We start from the raw sequence: 14,582 nt of genomic DNA on the forward strand, positions 1-14,582 counted from the left end.
ACACTTGGCCAATATTCTGCACATTTTCTCATCAATGAAACATTTGATCTCAGAGTCTTCTCTTCACAAAAGTAGAACCTGTTACGAACAAATTGCAGTAAGTTTTGGAGACTTGACCCTGTGCCAAAGTTTCCAAAATAATGATGTTGTTTAAAAGGAGTGCACGGGCGAATTTAGTTATTGTACATGCGCACTTCACAGAGTAGGCGTTCCCTCACGGAAAATATGTAAATACGTGTTAAAACGCGCAAATAGGATCTGGCTAGCTCCTGCTTGGAACTGCACACGTCTTTGCTTGTTCTGCCCACTGTGCTCATTTGCTCCCATTGCAAACAGCACATCACATATCTTGGGTTAGTATTCAATATCTTAGCTATAAATAAAGCTTTTCCAGGTCAGGCGAATAAGAAAAACTCCTGGCCCTACTTCAGATCACACGCACCTTGTCCACAGTCACCCACGTCGAAGCCACAGGAGAGCACGTTGCAGGCCTGGTCACAGAACTTGTCTGCCAGCCAGGAGTTGGCACAGCCTTGGTTACAGCTGGACACGCCCCCGATGCCACCTAGACCTCCGGAAAACTGCCAGGGCTGATTACCCACTCCGCCCACACCGGTCCCAAACCGGCTGCCCCCAGCTCCTGTGTGGTGAGATGGAGAAGAGGAAGAACATCAAGCTCAGTGAACGACGAGTTGTGACGGAGGAGAGAAGGGAAGAAGGAGAAGAGGCAGACTGGTACAGGGAGGGATAAGGAGTGATTGTCACCCAGGCAGTCGCCACCATCCCAGTCACAGGCGGAGTTGTTGCAGGCCTTGTCACAGTAGCCATCTTTGATCCAGGAGCCTGGACAACCTTCAGCACAGTTAGGGACCGGCCAGGTGAGGTACACCTGTAGGGAGAGAGGACAGGTGAGGTACAGTAGGGATGTACAAAATACAAAATAACAGAACTATTCCTCAAAACATAACCCAATCGAATGCTAGCAAGATACAGTTGAAGTCGGAAGTTTACATACGCTTAGGTTGGAGTCATTAAAACTCATTTTTCAACCACTCCACAAATTTCTTGTTAACAAACTATAGTTTTGGCAAGTCGGTTACGACATCTACTTTGTGCATGAGACAAGTCATTTTTCCAACAATTGTTTACAGATATTATTTCACTTATAATTCAGAAGTCAGAAGTTTACATACACTAAGTTGACTGTGCCTTTAAACAGCTTGGAAAATTCCAGAAAATGATGTCATGGCTTTAGAAGCTTCTGATAGGCTAATTGACATCATTTGAGTCAATTGGAGGTGTACCTGTGGATGTATTTCAAGGCCTACCTTCAAACTCAGTGCCTCTTTGCTTGACATCATGGGAAAATCAAAAGAAATCAGCCAAAACCTCAGAAATAAATTGTAGACCTCCACAAGTCTGGTTCATCCTTGGGAGCAATTTCCAAATGCCTGAAGGTACCACGTTCATCTGTACAAGCAATAGTACGCAAGTATAAACACCATGGGACCACGCAGCCGGCATACCGCTCAGGAAGAAAACGCATTCTGTCTCCTAGAGATTAACATACTTTGGTGTGAAAAGTGCAAATCAATCCCAGAACAACAGCAAAGGACCTTGTGAAGATGCTGGAGGAAACAGGTACAAAAGTATCTATATCCACAGAAAAACGAGTCCTATATCAACATTACCTGAAAGGCCGCTCAGCAAGGAAGAAGCCAATGCTACAAAACCGCCATAAAAAAAGCCAGACTACAGTTTGCAACTGCAAATGGGGACAAAGATCGTACTATTTGGAGAAATGTCCTCTGGTCTGATGAAACAAAAATAGAACTGTTTGGACATAATGACCATCGTTATGTTTGAAGGAAAAAGGGGGAGGCTTGCAAGCCGAAGAACACCATCCCAACCGTAAAGCACGGGGGTGGCAGCATCATGTTGTGGGGTGCTTTGCTGCAGGAGGGACTGGTGCACTTCACAAAATACATGGCATCATGAGGAAGGAACATTATGTGGATATATTGAAGCAACATCAAGACATCAGTCAGGAAGTTAAAGCTTGGTCGCAAATGGGTCTTCCAAATGGAAAATGACCAAGCATACTTCCAAAGTTGTGGCAAAATGACTTAAGGACAACAAAGTCAAAGTATCGCAGTGGCCATCACAAAGCCCTGACCTCAATCCTATAGAAAATGTGTGGGCAGAACTGAAAAAGCGTGTGCGAGAGAGGAGGCCTACAAACCTGATTCAGTAACACCAGCTCTGTCAGGAGGAATGGGCCAAAATTCACCCAACTAATTGTGGGAAGCTTGTGGAAGGCTACCCGAAACATTTGACCCAAGTTAAACAGTTTAAAGGCAATGCTACCAAATACTAATTGAGTGCATGTAAACTTCTAACCCACTGGGAATGTGATGAAAGAAATAAAAGCTGAAATAAATCATTCTCTCTACTATTATTCTGACATTTCACATTCTTAAAATAAAGTGGTGATCCTAACTGACCTAAAACAGGGAATATTTACTAGGATTAAATGTCAGGAATTGTGAAAAACTGATTTTAAATGTATGTGTCTAAGGTGTAAACTTCCGACTTCCACTGTATGTCATATTTATATGAAATGATAAAAAGTCTACATGAGCACAAACTTGAGCTAGTGAGTTGAATTCAAGACCAAGGATCTAGTAGCACTTGAATTTAAGTCTAGACCCGGACCTTCTGTCCTTTGGAGTGACTGAAGAAGTCGTCAGGCCACACGTCCTTCCCGAACATGACGTCGTCGTTGAGGTAGATGAACTTCTGAGACAGGCCTGGGATTCGGTGGATGTGGGTCTCAATGGCAGGGGAACTGAAGGTGGGCAGGTGGGTGTGGTTCTGGAAGACATCCTACACAGGAGAGACAATCATATGGCAACTTGGATTTGTTTTCCTAACTAAAGGCCCAGAATTCTTCCTGCTCCGGACACAACATCCCTTATTTTCTGTTATTGTCAACAATCATGTGAGAGTAGTACTGTAGGTCTCAGGTGTACCTGGTGTGTTACCACGGTGACGCGGGGGTTGTCCAGGTTCAGCCAGGAGGGGATCTGCCCATTGGTCACGATGAAGATGTGCCGCACCCAGGGGGCATGTCTCTCCACCGAGCGCAGCGAATAGCGCAGCTCCTCGTTGTCCTCGAAGCGACTGGCCGAGACGTCCTCGTCCTGCTTGGACTGGGGGGGGGGGGGGCAGAGAGCAGAGCAGAGGGGTCTGAGACATGCTTTCACCGTGCTCTGAAAAGAGACCAATCCAAAATGTTTGCAATACATGTCATTGTATTTTATCCTCGAGGTCGTATAGGTAGAGAACAACGGAAGTTCTCAGTCCAGCAGTTTAGTTCCACTCGGTGATACCTACTGCACCATGAATGGACAGTGGAACTGCATTAGGAGCGCTAACTCTTGTCTCTTTACCTTGACATACATTGTTGATCTTCCCTGATAGATAGTGAGTGACGGGACAGAGACAGAGTGAGGGTTTACCTGTGTGATGGCAGTCAGGTCCCAGAAAAGATACGCAGCGCTGATGATCAGCTCTTTCCCGTCCAGGGTCAGGTTCTTTTTGGCCTGCTGGGTCAGGTCCGTAAAGTCCTGAGGGCTGTTCAGATGGAGCAGGGCGATACTGGCCTCCGTATACAGCTGGAACTATGAGAAACAAAGAGACAGAAACATGGCAGTGTGGCACCAGAGACAGCAGATGCTACTCAGCATAGCAGCACCATGACAAAACAACTCAAATATCACAGCCTTTATTTGGAGCCAAGGACACAACCTCCACAACAAGACAGAGATATTTTTATGAACCACTTTAGCTGTAGTGGCCATGTCAAAGGTTATATGGCGCTGGGCCTAAAATCCCTTATTGTGACTTTGGTTACTGCTCCTGTCCCTGGGAAGAATTCCGTGTGACAGAGATGACAGACAGAGCCACCACATGACAGGTGCATACACAGAATACTAGGCTGAACGTGAGCTGGGTTCAAAGCGATTCGATTTTGATGTTGACCTATAACCTCTGACCCATGGCCAGTTTAAAGGATGGAACCACATCAAAGCAGAGGACTCGTCACAACCAACCACGACTACTGTAACCTTCAAGAGAGAATACCCCAGTCATGCCACTGGGGATATGGGAACGAGAGTGAGTGAGTGAGGCAGGGGGGGAGGGTTCGAAGGAAGGAAAGAGTGGGGCAGGCTCTTGGAAAATTCTGTGATGTCCTTTCTGGGTGGGGGAGCTGGTATTGATCTCAGCGTTGGATTGGAAGGCACGGCTCAGTGTCCTTGCATGTGCATGGGTCATCTCAGTCGTTGCCTCTCATAACCATCTGTCCCTACTCTCTCATCTCCTTAGTCCCTAGCCTTCCAGACAACCCACAAACCACTGAGCCAGAACCCAAACACCTTACTACTGCTGGCCTCCCACTCAGCCTTGACATGTTTGTTCTCTGCTCCTGTTGTTATAGAAATCCCTAAGATGAGGCCGGGACAACCAGCTGGAGATCACACTTCCATTTTTATTAGCCCCTTTTATAGGAGCTGTTAACACACAGCTCCATGTGTCTGTACAAGTTCTCACACACACACACACACACACACACACACACACACACACATGTCACAGTAACACAAAGACAATAGTAAACATAGCTTTATATAGCTTTACTAGGAAAGGCATTGGCAGTAACATCAACATTCTCATCCACATCTGCCTGTCAGCAGCCCGTCAAAAGATGCAGGCGTTTAGTTGAAGTATTAAAGGTCACGTCATACCCGTTATCATGAGCCAATGTCAATAGTGACCAGAGGATCCAAACATCAGCTGTTTTTCCTACTTCTGACATTTTAAACTGTTCATTACTGTTTAAAAACGTCATTAGTCAGTTGAGACAAAGAGGTGTATACATACAAACCACAAATACAGTAAAACCTTGAACCACGTGCTCCGGAAGTAAAAAACTGAAGCCTAAATATACCTAACCTGGGTAAAACCAAACCAAATCGTGCGTGTATCACGAGAGTCTAACACACACACCAGAGCCCAGTAAATATTTTAGCACAACTAAACGTCACAATAGTGTTGAGTGAGGGGGAGGCTTCATAATGTCATATGATCGTCGATCCATCATCCCCCCCCCCCCACGTCTCAAACTCCACAGCAGGGATCGTCAACTAGATTCAGCCGATTTTGTTCTGGAGGATGGCTGGTGACCCGGAACAGAGTTACAATTCATTTGTTGCCTGCAAGTTGATCGCAAGAAGCCCAAACAGATGTAATATTTGACTAAAACATCATTATAAACCTTGCTTACGTTTGTATGATCACATGTCTTAAGAGTGGGACTGCTTGGGAACAGGTTTCCCCAAATCAAAATCACTAGTTCACTTCCTGGTGTTATAACAGTATTTTCTGTCCAACAATAAATTCATCATATTTTGCGGGCCGCCAGTAGGGAAAGCCTGGTCTACAGTATAACCAGGGGTCATTCCAGTCATATGATTAAGGCCAGTGAGGTGACGATGCATCTTGGTGGAATCTATGGATTCCTCGTGGCCTGGCTTGTCCAGCGATAATGCTGCAGCTTCTGGCACACGTCTTCAATATCAGCATGGGTTTGAATCCCAAACCTGAAACACCTAAAAAATTATATACATAAACACCAAAATAGTACTACTGTGTGACTATCATGGCTTTAAATGTAGTTATACTTTACGGCTTCTATTTATTGACTATTTTAGTCTCTCTCTCTCTCTCTCTCTCTCTCTCTCTCTCTCTCTCTCTCTCTCTCTCTCTCTCTCTCTCTCTCTCTCTCTCTCTCTCTCTCTCTCTCTCTCTCTCTCTCACTCTCTCTCTCTCTCTCTCTCTCTCACTCTCTCTCTCTCTCTCTCTCTCTCTCACTCTCTCTCACTCTCTCTCTCTCTCTCACTCACTCTCACTCTCTCTCACTCTCTCTCACTCTCTCTCTCACTCTCTCTCTCACTCTCTCTCTCACTCTCTCTCTCACTCTCTCACTCTCTCTCACTCTCTCTCTCTCTCTCTCTCTCTCACTCACTCCCCCTTCGTGTCTCTGCATTCTCTCCGTCTCTCTCCCCCCCCTCCGTGTCTCTGCATTCTCTCCCCCTCTCTCCCCCTCTCCGTGTCTCTGCATTCTTCCTCTCTCCCGCTGTGTCTCTGCATTCTCTCTCCCCCTCCCCGCCTTCTCTGCATTCTCTCTCCCCCTCCGTGTCTCTGCATTCTCGCCGTCTCCCTCTCCCCCCTCTGTGTCTCTGCATTCTTCCTCTCTCCCGCTGTGTCTCTGCATTCTCTCTCCCCCTCCGTGTCTCTCTGCATTCTCCCCCACCCCCCCTCCATGTCTCTGCATTCTCTCCGTCTCTCCCCCCTCCATGTCTCTGCATTCTCTCCGTCTCTCTCGCTGTGTCTCTGCATTCTCTCTCCCCCTCCGTGTCTCTCTGCATTCTCCCCCACCCCCCTCCATGTCTCTGCATTCTCTCCATCTCTCCCCCCTCCATGTCTCTGCATTCTCTCCGTCTCTCTCCCCCCTCTGTGTCTCTGCATTCTCTCCGTTTCTCTCTCCCCCTCTGTGTCTCTGCATTCTCTCCCCCTCCCCGCCTTCTCTGCATTCTCTCTCCCCCTCCGTGTCTCTCTGCATTCTCCCCCACTCCCCTTCCGTGTCTCTGCATTCTCTCTCTCTCCCGCCATCTCTCCCCCCCTCCATCTCCCCCACTCTTCCCCGTCTCCCCCCTCTCTCTCGTCCCATCTTTCCCCACCTCCCCCGTCTCTCTCTCCACACCTCCCCTGCCCCACCTCCCCCATCTCTCTCCCCACCTCCCCCATCTCTCTCTCCCATCCCCCCCCCCCCCCCCGTCTCCCCACCTCCCAGTCTCTCCCCCGTCTCCCTCTGGCTCTCTCCCTCTGGCTCCCCCTCTGGCCGTCTCTCCGCTCTCCTCCACCCCCCCGGCTGACTCTCCGCAGTCCACCCCCCTCCGGCCAACTCTCCGCTCTCCACCCCCCCCGGCCGTCTCTCTCCCCCCTCCGTCTCTCCGCATTCACTCTCTCCCCCCTCCGTCTCTCCGCATTCTCTCTCTCTCCCCCTCCGTCTCTCCGCATTCTCTCTCTCTCCCCCCTCCGTCTCTCCGCATTCTCCCTCTCTCCCCCCTCCGTCTCTCCGCATTCTCTCTCTCTCCCCCCTCCGTCTCTCCGCATTCTCTCTCTCTCCCCCCTCCGTCTCTCCGCATTCTCTCTCTCTCCCCTCCGTCTCTCCGCATTCTCTCTCTCTCCCCCCTCCGTCTCTCCGCATTCTCTCTCTCTCCCCCCTCCGTCTCTCCGCATTCTCTCTCTCTCCCCCCTCCGTCTCTCCGCATTCTCTCTCTCTCCCCCCTCCGTCTCTCCGCATTCTCTCTCTCTCCCCCCTCCGTCTCTCCGCATTCTCTCTCTCCCCCCTCCGTCTCTCCGCATTCTCTCTCTCCCCCCTCCGTCTCTCCGCATTCTCTCTCTCTCCCCCCTCCGTCTCCTCTCTCTCTCCCCCCTCCGTCTCTCCGCATTCTCTCTCTCCCCCCTCCGTCTCTCCGCATTCTCTCTCTCCCCCCTCCGTCTCGCCGCATTCTCTCTCTCCCCCCTCCGTCTCGCCGCATTCTCTCTCTCCCCCCTCCGTCTCTCCGCATTCTCTCTCTCTCCCCCCTCCGTCTCTCCGCATTCTCTCTCTCTCCCCCTCCGTCTCTCCGCATTCTCTCTCTCTCCCCCCTCCGTCTCTCCGCATTCTCTCTCTCTCCCCCCTCCGTCTCTCCGCATTCTCTCTCTCTCCCCCCCTCCGTCTCTCCGCATTCTCTCTCTCCCCCCTCCGTCTCTCTGCATTCTCTCTCTCTCTCCCCCCTCCGTCTCTGCATTCTCTCTCTCTCTCTCCCCCCCTCCGTCTCTGCATTCTCTCTCTCTCTCCCCCCTCCGTCTCTCTGCATTCTCTCTCTCTCTCTCTCCCCCCTCCGTCTCTCTGCATTCTCTCTCTCTCTCTCTCTCCCCCCTCCGTCTCTCTGCATTGCCTCTCTCTCTCTCCCCCCTCCGTCTCTCTGCATTGCCTCTCTCTCCCTCCCCCCTCCGTCTCTCTGCATTCTCTCTCTCTCTCTCCCCCCTCCGTCTCTCTGCATTCTCTCTCTCTCTCTCCCCCCTCCGTCTCTCTGCATTCTCTCTCTCTCTCTCCCCCCTCCGTCTCTCTGCATTCTCTCTCTCTCTCTCCCCCCTCCGTCTCTCTGCATTGCCTCTCTCTCTCTCCCCCCTCCGTCTCTCTGCATTGCCTCTCTCTCCCTCCCCCCTCCGTCTCTCTGCATTCTCTCTCTCTCCCTCCCCCCTCCGTCTCTCTGCATTCTCTCTCTCTCTCTCCCCCCTCCGTCTCTCTGCATTCTCTCTCTCTCTCTCCCCCCTCCGTCTCTCTGCATTCTCTCTCTCTCTCTCCCCCCTCCGTCTCTCTGCATTCTCTCTCTCTCTCCCCCCTCCGTCTCTCTGCATTCTCTCTCTCTCCCTCCTCCGTCTCTCTGCATTCTCTCTCCCCCCCTCCGTCTCTCTGCATTCTCTCTCCCCCCCTCCGTCTCTCTGCATTCTCTCTCCCCCCCTCCGTCTCTCTGCATTCTCTCTCCCCCCCTCCGTCTCTCTGCATTCTCTCTCCCCCCCTCCGTCTCTCTGCATTCTCTCTCCCCCCCTCCGTCTCTCTGCATTCTCTCTCTCCCCCCTCCGTCTCTCCTCGCCTTCCTGAACCTCCTGTCCCCATACACTCTGCTTATAAAGGCTACCTCACATGTGGGGCCGTAGAAAAGTCTATGTGAGACAGAGGGAGTGGGTGGAATAGAAAGAGAAAACAGAGGGGGATAGAGAAGGAAAGGTCAGTAAAATCCTGGTGACCTTTCAGTGTGCTGCCTGGCACCACCCCATGGCCGCTCCCCAAGACAGGGTTTCACCCTAATACCCTTCTGTTATCACATGACCCCCGACGAGAGACACACAGAGAGACAGACACAGAGAGACAGAGAGACACACACAGAGAGAGAGACACACAGAGAAAAGAGAAGGAGAGGCAGTAGGAGGATAAGGAGGGCTCACTGTAGTCAGGAGTCTGCAGATCACAGACACTTTCTATTGTAGTGTAGATGAACGGGAGAAGACCGTTTAAAGAAGGATTTTTAAGCCTTGAGACAATTGAGACATTGAATAGGCAAGACAAAATATTTAAGTGCCTTTGAACAGGGTAGGGTGGTAGGTGCCAGGCGCACCGGTTTGAGTGTGTCAAGAACTGCAACGCTGCTGCGTGTTTCACGCTGAACAGTTTCCCATGTGCAACTCAATATTTTGAAGGTGTTCCTAATGTTTTGTACACTCCGTGTAGCTTTGTATGTATATAGCCTGTATCAATGCCTGCAGTGAGACAGAACTACAGTAGTTATTTATTACAGTTAACCATCAGTGGATTCTTTTCTTTGATTATCTCAGAGTAATCCGGCGTGTTACTGGCATTCGCCCTCCCGAAATATTTCAGAGTTCTGATTGGAGAAAATGATTAGATAGACAACCCGTGGCCAAACTAAACCAGGGCTCTTTACTACCATAACTTTAAATAGATGGGAGACCTCTTCTGCTTAAAACCTGTTAGGGCTAGGGGGCAGTATTGACACGGCTGGATAAAAAAACATACCCGATTTAATCTGGTTACTACTCCTGCCCAGTAACTAGAATATGCATATAATTATTGGCTTTGGATAGAAAATACCCTAAAGTTTCTAAAACTGTTTGAATGGTGTCTGTGAGTATAACAGAACTCATATGGCAGGCCAAAACCTGAGAAGATTTCAAGCAGGAAGTGGCCTGTCTGAGAAGTAGTGTTTCATCTTGGCTCTTTTTATTGAAGACTCAGGATCTGTGCAATAACGTGACACTTCCTACGGCTTCCATAGGGTCTCAGAGCCCGGGAAAAAGCTGAACGATATCGAGGCAGGCTCTGGCTGAAACACTTTATCGCTTTTGGCAAGTGGCCACTCAGAGTACTATGGGCTTAGGCGCGTGCCCGCTTCGACCGAATGCTTTCTTTTCCTTTGTCTGTTTACCTAAAAGCAGATTCCCGGTCGGAATATTATCGCTTTTTTATGAGAAAAATTGCATAATAATTGATTTTAAACAGCGGTTGACATGCTTCGAAGTACGGTAATGGAATATTTACATTTTTTTTGTCACGAATTGCGCCATGCTCGCCACCCTTATTTACCCTTTAGGATAGTGTCTAGAACGCACGAACAAAACGCCGCTGTTTGGATATAACGATGGATTATTTTGGACCAAACCAACATTTGTTATTGAAGTAGAAGTCCTGGGAGTGCATTCTGATGAAGACAACAAAGGTAATAACATTTTTCTTATAGTAAATCTGACTTTGATGAGTGCTAAACTTGCTGGGTGTCTAAATAGCTAGCCCTGTGATGCCGGGCTATCTACTGAGAATATTGCAAAATGTGCTTTCACCGAAAAGCTATTTTAAAATCGGACATATCGAGTGCATAGAGGAGTTCTGTATCTATAATTCTTAAAATAATTGTTAAGCTTTTTGTGAACGTTTATCGTGAGTAATTTAGTAAATTCACCGGCAGTGTTCGGTGGGAATGCTAGTCACATGCTAGTCACATGCTAATGTAAAAAGCTGGTTTTTGATATAAATATGAACTTGATTGAACAAAACATGCATGTATTGTATAACATAATGTCCTAGGGTTGTCATCTGATGAAGATCATCAAAGGTTAGTGCTACATTTAGCTGTGGTTTGGGTTTATGTGACATTATATGCTAGCTTGAAAAATGGGTGTCTGATTATTTCTGGCTGGGTACTCTGCTGACATAATCTAATGTTTTGCTTTCGTTGTAAAGCCTTTTTGAAATTGGACAGTGTGGTTAGATTAACGAGAGTCTTATCTTTAAAATGGTGTAAAATAGTCATATTTTTGAAAAATTGAAGTAATAGCATATCTAAGGTATTTGAATAACGCGCCACAGGATTCAACTGGCTGTTGAGTAGCCCATAGAGGTTAAGTGCTATTACTTATTTAATTGGGTATAATTATATTGTTTAAGGTCTGTGGTTATGGCAGACAGACAGAGTCCATGTTCAGTTGGAACACAATAGATTCTGTCTTGATCCTGTCTGATTTACAAACGGTTGGAGCATGGCAATGACTGGCCCATCTTTCACACCACGATTCTGAGGTACAGGGTGACATCTTGTGGCTATATGAATATAGTTACATATTATATTCATTTGTCCTGGAATTGGACCTTATTTTTTCCTAAAATCTGCATTTCTCATTAAATGTAAATAAAATGTGGTGACATGGTTAAGAAAACAACGAATGTGTTCATATGATAAAAATGGCATACTGTATTATGTCAAACACTGCCCTCTAGTGAAATAACAGATACCTCTCCCTGTCTAAAATAAATACAGTACTGGATTTAGTATTGTATTTTCCTGCTAGATTATGCCATTTCTTTTCCTTTTTCCATCCAGGTTAGTCTTACCTGTTTGATCCTGCCAGTGACAACAGATGGCAGTTTGACTCTGAGCTGCTCTGTCTCCTTGAAGGATGCTGGGAAGCCACTGAGGTAGGCCAGGCTCTGCATGCGGACCAGACCTGGTGCTTCCTTATCTGTGGTCTACAGTATGAACAACAGCACAGTAGATTATTGTTACCACATGACTGTGTGTCCATTTGCTTATTCATCCTTAAGTAAGGACCAGTGTATCCAATTGGGGTAAATGCTCGATCATATAATGGTGCTGGAATCAGACAGGTCTTGGAAGTATTGGTTGTGTCTGGTGCAATAGAAGTTCTAATAGCAGACTACAGAGTCCGGTAACTCACCAGGTAACATCTAGAGACAGAGCGCTTCAGAGCCTCACGCAGAGCGTCTGTGTAGGCCTTGTCCGCTATGGGGGGGGGGGGGGGGGGGGGGGGAGAAGAGAGAGAGAGAGATTTTGCTGTGATGACATGATTGGTGTTCTCGTACTGAGTGGGTAGCAGAACTGTGAACTGTGAACTGTGAACCGTGCTTCTTTCACATGCATTGCTTGCTGTTTGGGGTTTTAGGCTGGGTTTCTGTACAGCACTTTGAGATATCAGCTGATGTACGAAGGGCTATATAAATACATTTGATTTGAATTAGCATGTGTGTCGAGTGCCAGTTAGGAGTGTTAGTTTCAATGACTCTTTACCATCAGCATGGGAGTGGAAGACGACCACAGACACTGTGGTGGAGGGGTGGAGGGGCTTGGCCACTTGCAGCAGCAGCTTGGCGGTGGAGAAGGAGGGCGAGAGCGATGGCAGCTCCTTCAGGGTGACGTTGGCTGGCAGAGCCGGGTCCAGGGCTAGCATGGGCGCGATGATACAATGGGACAGCAGACATTCTGGCTTCACACTGCAAACAGAAACACAGAAATATAAAGAGAAAGATAAAAAAGGTCACAAAACATCAAGATGGTGTCCACAACGCCAATCCAACGTCACTACTTCTACCACACCACCATGGCTTGTGAAAAAGCCCGCTCTGTCTTGCTGCAGTTTGCACCCCTTGCACAAGGCTTCCTTTGTGCTGTGGTTGCGTCGCCCGCCTTAATGTCTGTGGTCATAAGCCAACTGTCGTTGCAGATTGGTCGACTACACAGAGACCCTCTCTCCCAAACACTCAGTTGAGCAAGAAACAGGAAACCATGTCAAAACCCTTGATCTAAGACGACCGTAGTTTGTGTCTCAATAAGATGGTTCATCATCAACTCCCAGCCCTTAGAGTTTGGAAGCATCCATATTGAGCTAGATATGTAAAGTATCCGTGTGAAAACCACAGTAAATCTACAGTAATGTACAGGCGTTTCCATCTCATCACTCACCTGTCCTTCGGCAATTCAGTCGGATCACTTGCATTCTTCCCCAGCCGTTCCCTATGGTGAGAAACAGTCCAGAAAGTCAATGCACTGATCCGTTAACGCATGGAATGTGTTGTTGGGGAATGTTCTAGTATTGTGATTGACAATCGACCTTTGATCTAACAGAATCTCCCACTGGCAATATTAGTTACCTACTTATTTGGTGTCCCCTAGTCTTCACAACAGGATGAATGGGAATGATTCAATCACAGTAATCATGTAATGTGAATAAGTACCCGCTTCCTTTACGTGCTAATAACCGCCTCTCAGAACATTCAGCGGGCCACAGTAACCCTCTCTCCGTCCAAAACCAAAAACAAGTATGTTCAGCTTGCATTCACGTCAAAACTATTTGTGTAGCCTAATGTGTGTGCCGTGTAACTGAAGTCCCGGTGACCATGTGCAGTACCTCAGTGTTCTCTGCTCTTCCTCCAGCTGCTCTCTCACACCACGTAGCTGCTTCATCAGGTCGGTGTCCGTGCCATTCACCCAGGTGTACACCACATCTATGGGCATGGGCTGGCACAGCCTACCGCGGCACAACACCATAGAGAAGATACACATCCATTTTAAATCAGTAGACAGAAAAAAGCACCATTTGGAATAGTGAGTTGAGACAGTGAAACACTGGTTATCCCTGTAGTTTCTCACCGTGTCTGGAATGATTTCCCAGCTACATTGTCTCTATAGGAGTCAAACAGTACATGGTACTGATCCCTACTCCACTCTACCACCACCTACACACAGAGAGGGGGATGATATCATTAACCACTGAATGGATTGTATACTTCAACATAACCAACCAGAACAGGCCGTGCCTTAACTTAGAGTGTAACGTCACACACACACACACACACACACACACACACACACACACACACACACACACACACACACACACACACACACACACACACACACACACACACACACACACACACACACACACACACACACACACACACACACACACACACACACACACACACACACACACACACACACAGAGAGAGAGAGAGAGATAAGTTAACTGCTGCATCATTGCGTTTGACAAGGGTTCGCTTGTTAGCTAACTAAGCTACTTACTTCTCCAAACTGGAAGGCAGAGACGATCATGAGGACTATCCCTCCAAAGCAGAGGTACAGTCCATAGCGGTGGGACAGACAGGTGTAGGTCTGTCTCTGCAAGAGTTTCAGTACTGAATTGATTATCACCATGGTTCTCCTTTGCAATCCATATCTCTTCAGTCATTCACCGAAGACGCGGGAACATATCGGAGTTAATATAAAATAAACACTACAAAACGAACGACGTCTTCTTAGTCACATGACAACTAGCCAAAACTGTCAAAACACATGACCAACCATTGCACTTCCTTTATGGTGATGTGCGCCTTGTCTCAAATGTTCCGGGTGCTGCTTTTAAAAAAAAAGTTGTACCGCCCTCTATCGACTAGGAGGAGTTGTGCTATACATTTATCGTGGCGTGTCCTATGCGTAGAAATACACTGAACATACCAAACATTAGGAACACCTTCCTAATATTGAGTTTCGCCCCCCTTTTGCCCTCAGAACAACCTCAATTCATCAGGGCATGGACTC

The 14,582-nt window shown here is 47.9% G+C and overlaps 1 protein-coding gene across 1 annotated transcript in view; it reads right to left on the reverse strand.

Annotated features, from left to right (window-relative positions):
• The window catches only part of LOC106576272 (N-acetylglucosamine-1-phosphate transferase subunits alpha and beta), a 22,117-nt gene extending 7,745 nt beyond the window's left edge, over positions 1-14,372 (reverse strand). The window contains exons 1-12 of the mRNA XM_014153356.3: positions 14,067-14,372; positions 13,632-13,717; positions 13,390-13,509; positions 12,945-12,995; positions 12,273-12,475; positions 11,923-11,987; positions 11,579-11,713; positions 3,522-3,683; positions 3,033-3,212; positions 2,716-2,886; positions 766-889; positions 443-640 (exon numbers count right to left, since the gene is read on the reverse strand). Of these exons, the coding sequence (XP_014008831.1) occupies positions 443-640; positions 766-889; positions 2,716-2,886; positions 3,033-3,212; positions 3,522-3,683; positions 11,579-11,713; positions 11,923-11,987; positions 12,273-12,475; positions 12,945-12,995; positions 13,390-13,509; positions 13,632-13,717; positions 14,067-14,198 (1,627 nt within the window). The 5' untranslated portion in view covers positions 14,199-14,372. The remainder of the gene's footprint in view (positions 1-442; positions 641-765; positions 890-2,715; positions 2,887-3,032; positions 3,213-3,521; positions 3,684-11,578; positions 11,714-11,922; positions 11,988-12,272; positions 12,476-12,944; positions 12,996-13,389; positions 13,510-13,631; positions 13,718-14,066) is intronic.
• Positions 14,373-14,582: the final 210 nt, after the last annotated feature.

Source organism: Salmo salar, chromosome 17 (genome assembly GCF_965601325.2).
Source record: "Salmo salar chromosome 17, fSalSal1, whole genome shotgun sequence".
In the NCBI taxonomy this organism is placed as follows: domain Eukaryota; kingdom Metazoa; phylum Chordata; class Actinopteri; order Salmoniformes; family Salmonidae; genus Salmo; species Salmo salar.